This window comes from Pelobates fuscus, chromosome 4, assembly GCF_036172605.1.
Source record: "Pelobates fuscus isolate aPelFus1 chromosome 4, aPelFus1.pri, whole genome shotgun sequence".
Taxonomy (NCBI): Eukaryota; Metazoa; Chordata; class Amphibia; order Anura; family Pelobatidae; genus Pelobates; species Pelobates fuscus.
Genome location: NC_086320.1, coordinates 335,655,217 through 335,669,971, shown reverse-complemented (window position 1 = coordinate 335,669,971; position 14,755 = coordinate 335,655,217). Strand labels below are relative to the sequence as shown.

General features: G+C 38.7%; 2 protein-coding genes across 2 annotated transcripts in view; one reads left to right on the top strand and one right to left on the bottom strand.

Annotated features, from left to right (window-relative positions):
* Window positions 1-4,436: 4,436 nt before the first annotated feature.
* Window positions 4,437-12,875, bottom strand: RPA3 (replication protein A3). Its single transcript, XM_063452427.1, has 4 exons — window positions 12,716-12,875; window positions 9,400-9,474; window positions 7,996-8,104; window positions 4,437-4,573 (listed from the first exon to the last, which is right to left on the bottom strand). The coding sequence occupies exons 1-4, from the start codon at window positions 12,812-12,814 to the stop codon at window positions 4,509-4,511; spliced, it is 348 nt and encodes a 115-aa protein (XP_063308497.1). The 5' UTR covers window positions 12,815-12,875; the 3' UTR covers window positions 4,437-4,508.
* A 377-nt stretch (window positions 12,876-13,252) lies between these two features.
* UMAD1 (UBAP1-MVB12-associated (UMA) domain containing 1) overlaps window positions 13,253-14,755 on the top strand; it is a 43,960-nt gene continuing 42,457 nt past the window's right edge. The window contains exon 1 of the mRNA XM_063450744.1: window positions 13,253-13,418. The gene's annotated coding sequence lies outside the window, so the exon portion shown is untranslated. The remainder of the gene's footprint in view (window positions 13,419-14,755) is intronic.

The following is a 14,755-nucleotide window of genomic DNA, read 5'->3' as shown; positions in this document are numbered from 1 at the left end:
TGTTTGTAAAGGAGGGAAACGTGAGTTGTAGTCACTCAAATTAACATACGTTCAGGAAAATGCTTGGATGCTTAAAAGTTTTTAGAAGAAAGTCACATTTTTAAAAACTGCAATCTAGGTCGCTAGAGCTTGTGATTTTATTTTTCCATATAACATTTCCTAGATGATTAAAGGGAACTTTTCAAGCACCATAACCAACTACAGCCGCTGTAAAGGTTAATTAAGGAGTGCGCTGGCACCCTACCAGAGTAAGTGGATAAACTGTTTAAGACCAGTTTGACAACTTGCCTGGATCTCACTGGGCACTTGGGAGCTTAAGGTGCTTGGAGTATTCCTTTAAAAAGACACTAGGTAACAAAACAAGTTTAGCTTAAGGAACCAGCTTTTGGCGTATAGAACATTCCAATGCAGATTCACTGCTAACTTCTCTGCAATTCAGGAGTTGCATCACTTTATTTATACAGCCCTAGTCACACCTCCCTGCATAAGACTTACATAGCCTTTCTAAACACTTCCTGAAAAAGAACCTAGATATTTTAGGTTCCTGTATTGCCCAGTCTGTTTTAATCTAGAATGCCTTATCTCCTGCTCTAATGGTCTGCTAGACCCTGCAGGGGGCCTTCTGTGTGTATCAAGTTCAATTTACCCAGCAGGAGATACAAACTTCTAAAGTAAATTAACATCTTCATGAATGTGAGTCACAGCCAGGGGAGGTGTGACTACAGTTCCGTAAACCAAAACAAGTGATTAAACACCTAAATGGCAAATAATTAAGCAGTGAGACTGCAGAGGCATGATCTGTACACTGAAACTGCTTTGTTATGATGCCTATAATCCATGCTGTCCTTTACAGCTTTAGTATTTTTTCCCTCTCTCTAAGCAGTGCCTTAATATGTAACCCACTTTTAATTTGACCTGGGTTAAGGACCAGTCCTCATGGGCACACCATTTATGGATGTGATGGCCATGAGCATTAAAGTTTCTTTACTAGACAGTGAAGTGGAATGTATTGAAAAAATATTAGTTGTCAGTTGTAGCCAAATTGGAGATTCCCCCTCCCCAATCTCATTTAACTTTTTTTTTTAATGACACTTTAAAAAAAAACTAAAAAAAAAAACCTGTGGCTGAAATGTCTTGTTCTGAAGGTGTTAGGACGGCATGAATAGAGTGTGTAACAGTCTTCTCTTTCAGACATATTGTCCACTTCTCTTAAAATGAAGTATGTGATTAAAAGAAGACTCTAAGGACCAAAACAACTTCAGCTTAACGTAGTGCTTTTGATGCATAGGTAATACCCCTACACTTTCACTGCTGCTCTGTTCTGTGCTATTTTGGGGTTAAATCCACATAGAAGCCCCAGTCACACTGCCCTGCTCTTTTTGAAACTTCCTTTTATGGCAGTTTTTACATTTGTCTCCTGCTCTTAACAGCCTGCTAGACCCTTGTGTGCGCAATTTAAAGTTCAATAAACAGAGCAGAATTTTTTGACCTTGTAAAGTCATAGCTTTGAGACTGCAGGGACATGACCTATACACCAATATATTTTCAGTAAGTTAAAGTGGTGTTGGTGCTTATAATATCCATATGAATCTACACATGGCTCGCATCCATGGCACGCTTGTACTTGAACCATTGCTTCAAAAGACATGACATATGTAGTTCAAAAATATCTACACCCATTTGAGTCATGTGTGTAGTGATACAGTAAACAAGCTTAACATGTCAATTGTTTGGCCAGTGAATACAAAGTATGTTTTACATGTCGTTATACCATTATGGTGTGTTTTGTCTTTCCATTTATACATATCCATCTGGCCCATTAATTATGTTTTTTTAGAAAACTTGGCTCCTTGTGTGTAATTTGAGGAGGTGGAACTAGTTAAGTAATCAATAAAGTTGCTAATTGTAACAATAATATCTCCTCCCCCTGGGGGAGGGCATATAAAAATGGCAAGAATAAAGGCTGTTAAATGTCTGTGCTTTAATGGCTATTTTATTTTCATTCTATAAAACATGCATGCACTGTCCTTCCTAATATGTAGTGGTTTTTGAGCACACCCTCTGAAAACAAAATTGTATATACTATATCCCATGTTTTGGAATGAATATAGAAATGTTAATTCTTGCTTATCCTTTATCTATGGTTCTTACTCTTCTTTAGTCAGATGTATCTGCTTGTACAATGCAAAGTTCTGCAACCATGCCATATTGCAGTTTGGAAATTCTGTGTTTGTCAGATATTCTGTGTTTTTGATAAAGTAAAATTAAATACTACCACAACAAGGGTAAATCGGTAAATGCACTGAAGTTATTTGAAATGTGTACATTTCAAAATAAGACATACAAGGTATCATACAATGTTATATGAATAAGGTTTCCTTTTTAACATGCATAGTTCCTATATTATACTTGAATGAAAGCCCCCACGCTCCTCTAGTACATCACTCCAGTTTATTCTTCTAAAACAGGGGTAGGCAACGTTCAACATTCCAGATGTTGTGGACTACATCTCCCATATTTACAGCCAGACTGCTGACAAAATGTCAGGGGGCACTTAGTTGAGTGACAAAGGTTGCTTAACTCTGTTCTAGACAAACACTACACATGGTATATTCTTGAATGGTTGTAGTACAGCCTCAGGGGCAAGAGTAGTATCAGAGGTGGGAAAAGTAAAGTTGCCATTTCTTTTACCTTTTTATACATTTGTGTTAACATGAGTGTGCCTTTTCAACTAATTTTGCTGTAAATAACCATTATCCGTGCATAGCGAAAGCCTGAGCACTTGGTGCATGCACCAGCTAAGTTACAGTTTTTGTTTTTAATCCCCTCTGCTATTTGCTGCAAGTGCTTTAAAATTTGGTTCAGTATATGCATGTGAAATGGTTAAACTCTAGCTCTAATGAACTGAATTAACCAGACTAGCAAGGATGAACCAAGTGATAACTATCTATACAGTCAAATAGAAACTTTTATATCAAAATGTATTCAAACACACCTTCATTTATAACACCATATACCAAGAGACATGATTTTAGAGTCATTCTAAGTTCCCTAACCATATAAACCTGCTTAGCCACAAAACATTCCCTAAGAACTTGGGGCAACATGATTGACAATACTTATAACCATGAAGTCAGAAAAGGCACTGTTCAATCAAAATAGCTTGATTGTTCCGATGTGTTAATATTTTTATAATAAGGTTTATCATTTCTTCTTTGGACTCTTACTGTTAGCAACAACATCAGAAGAAAATGGTCCCTTTTGTCAATGTTTAGCTTGTAAGGAGTTGGTAGTATAGCTGCATGGCTATGGAAAGTTTTTTGTTGTTGTTGTTTTTAATCAACAGAAAATGTAAAGAATGAGAATTAGCTAACACATTTTGCATAATACAACAAGGGAGAGCAGAATAATTCACATTGGTATATGGTGCAGTTATGTACACTGATCACATTTTCCATATTTGCTGTATTTTTAATTAACTATGGTAAAGACCTGCTATAAAAGCAACAATTGATCATCAAAAACATTTGGATAACTTGGAATTAAGTTCAATATTTGCACTATGCTTATGAGCCAGCCTTAGTGAATGGTAATCTCATACTCATGTTGGGTGGGCAGTGTAACACTGTAATTCACTCCAATGTAAAAATCACTGAGTGCATGCAATACTGTTGTGCACTGTAAGTTCTCAAACTAATATGCAGGTTTTTTTTTTTTGGAGGGGCAGGGGGAAGAGCATCAGACAGGCCAATACCATTCTCCGCTGGAGAGTGCCAACTACAGAAAATGTAAACATCCTACATCTGCAATAAATTTGTATTATTGGTTTTAATCTAACTTTGGATTGTATGTGTTAAAGGTATGATTTATACCAGGGGGTCAGCAAGCGGAGGATCTCCTCTGGAGCTGCCCTAGCAGAGGCTCAAGTAGGATTTTTTCAGATAACTCCCAGTGCCAACTGTACAGCAGGTGCTGAAGGGCAGTCCTTAATTTACTAATTTCAGGAATACTGCCACCCAAGCAGCTCGAGTTGCAGAAGAAGCTGGCCACCACACCACAAACAGCCCACATGTAATTAACAGTCAACTTATTTTACACAATATCCTCGCCTATATCCAAATAGAATACATCAACTTACATTATTTGGAAAAAAAAAATAAAAATCAAAGTGTTTTGAAACAGTGTTAAAAAGCTTGCCTATCCCTTATTTGTACAATGTATATAACATTTTTTTTAAACTGGGTGGATTCTAGACTGGAGAGCACCTTTAATTCTACGCTTTTTTTATTGTGTAAAATAAATAGAACAGAGATCCAAACACTTCCTAGTTTTGCCCCAGCAATGAATGTTAAACAGCTGCACAAGCAGGTCTCGTGTTCTCTGTTATGCTTGTATTTTTTGGTTACAACTTTTAGTCTAGTATTAGGTCACACATGTAAAGTTTATAAATATTTTACTGGGAAAAGCAAAAATGTACAGTTATCTTGAAACAAATATTGTTAAATTCCTCAAAACGGGTAGAACTGTGGAAAGTCGTGGATTACTTTCAAAGCTTCATCATAAAGTCCCAAATCTAAAAAGCAAAACAAAATATATATATCAGAAGTGGAGTAGCAAAAACAGAATTTATCCACCGTAAATTCCATTCTCCATAGGATCAGCGGCCGTAATACAGCAGGAGAACCTTTTTTCTTGCATAATCCTTCTGGGACAGGCAGCCTAAGTCTAAAACTTTATATGTGCTAAATACAACCATAAACAACTCTTTTGGGTATAAAGCCAGAGTCACAACATAGAACTGCAGTAAAAGTCACAACTGTATACAAATGTATTAATAAAGGGAGGGAAATTTGCACATATGGCAAATGGAATGTAAGAAATTCTGGTTTTCCAGCCAGCAGCAGTACTACAGCAGAGACATAGGAAGTGGGTTCTTTTTTGACAAAATGAAGCATCTTCACAAGCAAGGATGTGTATTTAGAAGTCTTTAGGAAATGTGTAATGAAGACCATGTCGCTGCTTTACAAATGTGATTTGTTGACACGTGAGAAGCCCATGACATAGATATAGTTTTTGTGGAGTGCACTTTAATGCAAAGGGGAGGATTCACTCCATAAACCAGATAAGGTTTTAAATTTGTTTGTTTTTGCCATCTTGCTATAGTAGCATTGGAGGCTGCACTTGCTTTATTTATACTTTTAAATAGTAAAAAATATGCACAGATTTTCTGAATAAGCAAGTTCTTTCTAAATAAATTTGTAGTGTATGGTTTACAGTTAATTTATGAAGAACATTTTCTTGTGAATGAACAGCATTTTTACAAAACATAGGCTGGATAATTTGTTGCATACTAGCTGAAGAAGAAACCTTTGGCCTGAAAAAAGGTAGGATTCCAAGTACAACTTTATCTGTGTAAACATTAGAAAGAGATTTAGCTCCCAATATGCTTCATGGGATTTAAATTTAGTTTTGTCAGCACTTATGGCTGAGCTTTTTGAACCATTGAAATATATATATATTTTTTTTCTCAATGGTTCAAAAAGCTCAGCCATAAGTGCTGACAAAACTAAATTTAAATCCCATGAAGCAATGTGTTCCGTCATTGATAGCTTTAACAAATTTGATCAGCAAGGGATGGGAAGCTAAATTCTTTAGTCAAACCGATGGCTGAACTTTTTCCTTTAATGGAGGCTGGCTTAAGGCCCTTAGCAAAGCCTAACTGCAAATATTTCTAAATATTTCAAAAGGAAGCATGTAAAGGGTTAATATTTTGAAATACACAAAAAGACAAACTTTTCTCCAGAGCTTCAAGACTACTTGGCTCTATAACCTTTTGATCAAAGCCATGTGATTTTAAGATTTCTCTTTATAAACCATGCTGTCAGTTTACAAGTTTCCAAAATGTTTTGTCTGTAGGTTGATGTTACAGTGTCTGAACCTTTGGAAGAATCCAAAGATTTCTTCTCGATAGGTCTATATAATGTGCCCCCATTCTAGATTTGAAGCATCTGTGGTGACAAGATGATACGTTCTCTCTCTAAAAGTAACTCCAGTAGCCAAAAATTCTTCCCCTAGCTTACCAAAGGAGCTGAACTTTTGTTGAGTGCAAAATTTGAATGCTTGAGCCTAAATAATAAAATTAAAAAAAGTTTTGTCCCATAACTTTAGAAGATTTGCGTGAAGTTAAATTGAGAAATCTCCTAACTGTTTTTCTGAGGGCAGAAGAAGCTTCATCTGTAGGGAATCTATGACGGTATCCATGAACATAATTTTTGGGGTCAGAGTAAGTTGTAATTTTTCTTTGCTGCTGATCCACATCTTCCAGGATAGAAGAAACTACTACAATATTTATGTTTAGATGGTCTGTAGATGTTGCAATTCGCACCCAATTGTCTAGGTACAAACCTGCCGGGAGCCTAGAGTGTTGTATTGCGGCCTACCAACACCAGAGTTGGGGGAGGCAGCTGCTTCTCTCACTCCTGTACTCACAGTACAGCTCAGCTGAACTTCAACATTACATCACAGAGAAACTCAGAAGCCACGTGTATGTTTTGTAATAAAATCGAAAGGATCTTCATCCAAGTTCTTATCAAATGCCTTTTCCAATTTTTACAGCCTTCAAAAATCTTCTCAATTAAGTTTGACTTTGTGTCTATAGGGTCTCAAAATGGACTTTTCACCAATAGTTTTTACCTTAAAAACACCTCTCCAGTGCACTTGGTGAAATGTCAGATTTTGCCACCAGGAACCCTGATCCGTTTGCGTACGCATGCAAGCGTATCGACAGTGAAACGCAAGTGTTCAGCAGCATCTAAAGTGCCACAACCACAGAGTCGGTTTGATCAGAGGGCCTCAAAGATCATGCAGGCTCCACTCCCCAGCCAGAATCTTACCTGTCTGCACCCCACAGATTCTCCTACTACATTTAAGAAAAATAACAAAGGGACAAATGCAACCTAAAACCTGTTCCCTGGAAGGACAGAAAATTTGGGTTCTATACCCATAAGGGGAGGAGTTTAGGATGCTTCTAAGCATATTTATTAAAACAGTTTAGACTTATGGTGCCTGTCGTGGATGGATTATGCAAGCAAAAATCCTATTCTATAGTACTGCCATTGTCTGTAAGGAAAAAGTTTGTTTAATCGAAATATCCCAAAATAAAACACTATTATGCCACCTTCAAGTAAATAAAAATGCATATGTGATAGCTGGTAATATCCTGTCTGCAGCCTTTGCAAAACACTCCACTCTTTCTCAAACAGATTTCCAGTCTGTGCCAGGGAAATGACCAGTGATGGAACAGTGAGCATGCGCAGCTTTTCAATGCCTCCCAATGAATGGTAATACAGCTTTTTTGAGAAGGGGAAAAAAGCAGATGTACTGGGCAAGAGCTGTGATGCTAAAGGAAGGGGAACAAAAACCTCCCCCTGCTGAGTGACAGCCAGGGAAAAAAATTCTGTGCCCATTAATAAAATCAGCACACGCACACACATTACATGGGCGTGTGTTTTTTTTTGTTTTGTTTTTTTTTTAATAAAATCAAAGACTCCAGACACAAAGTTCTTCAGCAGACAATGGCTTTGTTTTTCGAGCAGTTAATTCTGAAAATGCTGGTCACAGAAATTTAAACTAGATTGAAAAACAGAAGCAAGAGACTCATGCATTTCATCACTGTGGCTTTAACATTAAAAATCACATTTAAAGATAGTATAGCATCTATGCATTCCCTGATCTTTATCAGGCATTATTATTACCTTGCTTTATGATGATGATTATTATTATTATTTATATAGCGCCAACAAATTCCATAGCGCTGTAAAATGGGTGGACTAACAGACACATAATGATTAAACACTTATCCACTTGTCCTAACTCCAGGTGCCAAAAATAATTTCATTTGTATCCACTGGAAAATATTCACTATGTGAAAGTACCCAGGATATGAGTGCTAGCGAATTTAGCAGGATTTTTATTTATTTATTATTATTTACTCACCAAATGTGCTTCCATCTTCTCTAAATATGACATATGATATACCCATTATAGTCGATTTTGGAGTTACTTTTCCGACAATTTCCACAATGCCAGAAAGTTCTTCATCTAACTAAATTAATGAAAAAAATAAACACCAGTAGTATAAATACACACAGACACACAAACATTTGTAGCCAAAACATATTACAGTAACAGACTTATAGTAAAAAATTAATGTCGAAAGTGGCAGTTCTTCAAAAGGAATAAACAAAACTGAAGCATTTTTAGTGCATCTATACAGCATTTCCAAATGCAAACTATTCATTATGCTCCAGATGCTTTCATGCACAGTCTGGTATCTGCAGAAAAACCGCCGTAGATGCACACGCACTTCCATACATTCCCTCCAAAGTTCTGAAGCATTAGGAGTTTCTGAACTAGTTAAAGGCATGATATGCACACAAAATGTGTCTGCATTAACAAATTTAATTTCCAGTTACACAAATCGTGGACACAGAATTGCAGGTATGGATGCATACCTTGGCAATCGTTTACACATAATTGCCAGCATGAAAGGGTTAAACGTGGCTTGAGAATCACTGGCATACATCATAACTGTCAACCAATATTTTTCCAGAGCCCCTGCCAATACAGATGATCAGTCAAGTCTCAAGCAGATTACTGATATTCTGTACATTTAACGTTTCGAAAAAGCAAAACAATTTCTACACAAATTTAGCATTTACTGAAAATTATGACAGCAATCACACTCCTACCACTCTCAGGCAGCCAGTACAGACCGGGATCACATTGTTTGCAGCATGTACAGTGTGGTTACTGATAGAAGTGCGATTACTCATAGCAATTACATTCCTATCACTTTTAGTCAGCCAGCCCAATACTAAGCAGAGTAGATAGTGGGAACCGCACTCTATCCCAGCGGCCACGGGTGCTCCGGATCAGGACCAGCAATCCCAGAATCATATGTAAAAAAGAAAGAATCACAGGCACTCCGAGTTCAAGCCGCAGGCAGTTTTATTGTAACAAAATGCAACGCAACGTTTCGACCGTAAAGGTCTTTTTCAAGCCAGCCCAATACTGTCTCACCTCCCTGCCTTGAGCTGAACAGCTGGTGTTTCCAGATGTGGAAGATGGCTTGCGGTGACTGGGAAATGTAAGTTATCAGTAATGGCATTAAATTACAAGACAGATACCGTTGATCAGAAATACGCAAAATGTTGATGCCATTAGAATCGGCGGAACCAATACATTCCACAATGTGGAGCAAATTCCTTAACCGGATGTTTACTACAAATAAAGAACAGATAACACCCAATCTGCTGTGGACTAAGCCTTCCATGCTGCTAAATATTAAAATAAATACATTTTAACAAATGGTGCCAAAGAGCAAACAGTTATACATACTGGTTCAGAAAGTTCAACAGATGCATTTTTGCCAGCTCCATCTGACAGTACAAGTGATGTTCCAGAAGGATGAACCTACAGTAAAAAAGCAAATTAATCAGTGATATTACACCTGTGTTGATAAACTACAATAAACATGGAAATCATGACTGCCACTGTGGCCTTACAAGGTTTAAGTAACATGTCTCATGAGCTATAACCTCAAAGGGTATTTAAAAAAAAATAATAATAATAATAATTAGAATAAATGCATTTATCAGTCTCTGGAAAAAGAGCATATTCGACTAGGACATATACCATTCAATTAACCTAATGATAGCAGTTTACCCAACTTAGTGTGTAATGTAACAATATTTTTATTTATCAGTATATATACACACACAATCTGTGCAGTTTCCAACTTACTTTGTATGGATGTGTTTGAAGAGCACTGGTACATTGTCTCCTTGGTCCTTATGGGGCAAATTTGTGACCAAGGCCTTTTTTTGGCACTTTTGCCATGCTTTCATTCTACCACAATTTCACCCATACATATTTCATTTCCAAAAGAGATTATGAGAGAGATATATATATATATATATATATATATATATATATATATATATATATATATCTAACAATATTAAATATCAATAACATTTAAAAAATAAAATGAAAACAAAAATCCCAAACATTCTAAGTTTTTAGCATTTAAGAATTTCTACACAAGGGCTACTCAAGAGAAAATACTCAAAATAGATGTCAAAATGTACAGAATTTTAATTTTTAGCACTTATAAAACAAATATTGCAAGGAATGAAATTTTGCAAGATAAACCTTTGCAAAAATTGGCATGTTGATATAACATTAAAGGACCACTCTAGTGCCAGGAAAACATACTCGTTTTCCTGGCCTAGAGTGCCCTGAGGGTGCCCCCACCCTCAGGGACCCACTCCCGCCGGGCTCTAGGGGAAGGAAGGGGTTAAACGTACCTCTTTCTCCAGCGCCGGGCGGGGAGCTCTACTCCTCCTCCTCTTCCTTGCGACGTCATCGGCTGAATGCGCATGCGCAGCAGGAGCCGCGCTCGCATTCAGCCGGTCGCATAGGAAAGCATTCATAATGCTTTCCTATGGACGCTTGCGTGCTCTCACTGTGATTTTCACAGTGAGAAGCACGCAAGCACCTCTAGCCACTAGAGGCTCTGGAGGCTGGCTTAACCCTCAGAATAAACAAAGCAGTTTCTCTGAAACTGCTATATTTATAAAAAAAAGGGTAAAAGCTAGCTGGACCTGGCACCCAGACCACTTCATTAAGCTGAAGTGGTCTGGGTGCCTAGAGTGGTCCTTTAACCCCTTAAGGACCAAACTTCTGGAATAAAAGGGAATCATGACGTGTCAGACACGTCATGTGTCCTTAAGGGGTTAATAGCAGTCACAAAACTGCTACACAAAAGTATATATTTCTAGAAAGTGTACATCCTTCTGGCTATTTAATGCAGCACTGCGGCATCAGCTTCTGTTGCTCATGTGCCAGGAGCAGAAGAGGACCTGCCGGAAGAGAGCGGTGGGTACACAGGGGACATGTTCAGACAAGTTAAATTCACCTTTGCCCTTCACTGCATGATGGCATAGACAGGCATCATGAGAAATGTAATCTGCATCTTAAGTGCTGAAGGTTGTCTACCCTGGCAAAAAAAAGCTGTCATGCAGACATTAAGGGATTACGCTGTACAAAATGTGTATGTTTATAAATAAGTGGTAAGCACACAAAATGTAGTAACATTCTGAGATTGTAAATAGTGAGGCACAATACTGTAAAAGATACAGACAAAAGAAATTAGCTTACTATATGATACACTAGAAAGACACACCCCCAAAAAGTGTACCTCACACACACTATATAAAATATGCACAAAAGCGTGTATAAAACCCCAAGGGTGATATACACAGGTAGAGGGTGGGTACCCAGTTTGTACCTGAAACCAGAAATGATGTCATGCGTTCCAAGGTGGAACGCAAGAAGTCTCTGCTGCACTACTATTAGTACTATCAGATAAGGGCTCTCCTCGATCAGAATGAACCCGAAACCGGAAGTGATGTCATGCGTTCCAAGGTGGAACACAGGAAGTCAAATGGCCGAAAACCGGAAGTAACGTGACCGGATAATTTTTCCCGCGAAATTTGAAAACTAATATGGTATATAAACCATGAAGATTACAGCATATCTACATCCCTGAGGAAGTCACTATAGTGACGAAACGCGTTGGATACTACACTCTGGACGTTTTATGCCAATTACCAGCACTGTTATAGTCCATTCTATTTTATTTTATTGTTTTTGTGCATCTCCAATTTTGGATCTCTTTCTATCACCATCTGGAGACCAGACCAAAACTTCATTATGGAGACATGCTGTTTTACCACTGATTTTCTGTAAGTGCAATCTTTGTAATAAATTTTGTAAATTTTATACAATCTGCACTATTTCTATTTTCTTTTATTCCTGAGCAAAAGTGATATTGCCGTATAAGCGATTGAATCTGGAACTTCTCCTCTCCATATACTACGAGACAGACACCTGCTTCCACTGCTATCCAGTCTCTATCATATACATCTGATCCTTCATTTGGACAATACCCCTGACAGGGTGACAGGCGTGATTACCATCTCTCTTTTGTAAGTTCTCTACCACGTGCAAAATTTATCTTTGCCTTATTTACTTCACCATATTTTGTATTTTTGCCATTCAATAGATTCCACGTTCACAATCAGCCATAAACAGGTTGTATTGTTTTGTACCACCCTCTACCTGTGTATATCACCCTTGGGGTTTTATACACGCTTTTGTACAATACTGTAAAAGGTTTAGGGGCTGTACCCACTGATGGATTTGCCAGTAAGCCTTCAGGAGCATGGTTTCTTAGGGTGTCCATCTGGTCACTTTTATAAGGACACAGGACGGAAATATTCCGTCACGATTCCCTTTTATTCCAGAAGTTGTGTCCTTAAGGTTTCTTTATATTTGTTTAGAACTGCTGTGGGTAGATTATTTAATAAATACCAGCACAATCTACCTACCATGCTATGTCCATACACAGTAACTTCATAAAATATGCTAAATACGCACCATTTATTTATATATTTACACGTCTAGAAATTTCCACTCACAAATAGCAAGTGAAACCCTAGCCCTGGCTGGTACCGCATGGACCGCTACAGGCTTGTAGTGACAAGTAACTTCTAAAGCCAGACTAGTGGCAGAGCACTTGGAATTTTAAGAGATGTGTATGTTTATATATATAATATATATATACCCGCCCACATGGGGCCATTATTACCTTCTCCACCCGGCCCACAAAGCACACGGGCTTTCCTATGTGCTGAGCCAGCATGCTGCTATTAATACGGACCCGCGGGCTTTCGTATATCTCCGCCATGACCAGGACTCACACAGCAAAGCGCCCAGCTCGTCTGGCGGGAAATGCTCACTGTCTGAGCCTGGCGTCATCACGTGTGACAGAACCCCCTCGCGACCAATCAGAGGGCGAGCTCACAGAACGTGGAGCCAGCGCTAGGCGCCATCTTTAAAGCGGGCAACACTTAAAACATCTTGAAAGCTGGCAATCCAACATGTATCCGTTTCGTATATTAATGAATGAATTAATTAATAAAAAAAAAAAAAAACTACCATTGCAATACAATTTATAATTCGTTTTCTGAACAAAAACAAACGCAGGCGACTACACTGGGAGAGTTCTACACAACAAAGCCGTTGTCTCCAATGCATCCTCGTCTCCACCAAAATGGCGCCGGCCGCTGGATTTCAAGCACGCTCACGGAGACGCTTTCTACGGTCGGTATTTACGTTGTGCGTAGAGCTCGGGGCAGTGCGTGACATCACCATGGACAAGTCACTTGATGGTCCCACAAGAGGGCGTGGCTTAGACTTGTCCAGGTTACTGCCCAGGGGCTCGTTTAGGAGGACATTTGTCGGTGACGGCTCCCTGGCTGTGAGTCATTCTCTGATCAGGCTCTAAGTTGGTAAGTATTGGTGTGAGTGGTTGGATATTGTAATATTGTTTCTCTTATTTCCTGTCTCTGGGGTTTCATGTTGTTGTCTGTGTCTCCATAGTGATTGTTTTTGTTGTGTGTCAGGTGGTCTCTGTATTTTATATGTGTTTGTTTTGGGGGATTTTCCTAAATAATGTGTATTTTAGGTTACAATCAAGGACTTCTTTTATCTATTCTAAGTAGTGGAGGGAGAGGAGGGAATAGAAATACAGTGAAACAAAATTAAACATTTTTGTCAGTTCTCAAAAATAATTCCAATTAACAGGAGAATAATCACCAAATAAATTAAATTTCTGCTCAAAAAAATTAGTCTTTAAAACTCTGTAGACAATTTATGAAACATAAATGTGTACAATAGATTAATATAAAATGCCATAAATAAATTGGTATTTATATAGCGCCAACCTATTTTAACAGCAATTTACAATATTATAAAATGGGTAAATTTAACAATAAATGAACCAGTTATAAAATGTTACAGGAATAATAGGTTGGTGAGAACCTTGCTCAAACAAAACGAATCTTACAGTCTAGAGTTACTCATGAAAAGGTTAAATAGTAGTATCTCCTTACAAGATTATAGGGTGAGACCAGTGGCGTACACACAACCCATGGGGCCCCGGTGCGAAAACTGATCCGGGGCCCCTCCCTCCCCCCGCGTGAGCGCTTACTCTGCGCAGGCTGGGGCCGCAACACATGGCGGCGGGCACCTGGTCGCAGGGCTGCGACCCTTGCGACCGCGGTATGTATGCCAGTGCATGCATAAACACATACACTTAAAGGACCACTACAGACACCCAGATCACATCAGCTCAATGAAGTGGTCTGGGTGCCAGGTCTCTCTAGTTTTAACCCTGCAGCTGAAAACATAGCAGTTTCAGAGAAACTGCTATGTTTCACTGAGGGTTAATCCAGCCTCTAGTGGCTGTCTCATTGACAGCCGCTAGAGGATTTTCTGCGATTCTCACTGTGAAAATCACAGTGAGAAGACGCTGAGCGTCCATAGGAAAGCATTGAGTAATGCTTTCCTATGGGCGGTTTGAATGCGCGCGTGTGCATTCGGAGCTGAGAGGCGGATGGGGACGGAGAGATCCCCAGCGTTAAGGGAGTCCGGCGCTGGAGAAAGGTAAGTGCTTAAGACACACACACACACACACTCTCATGAACAGACGCACACATTTACTGACAGACACACACTCAGTGACAGACGCACACAAACATACTCAGTAACAGACACACACACTCTAACACTAACACACACACTCACTAACACACACACTCTCACACACACACTCACTAACACACTT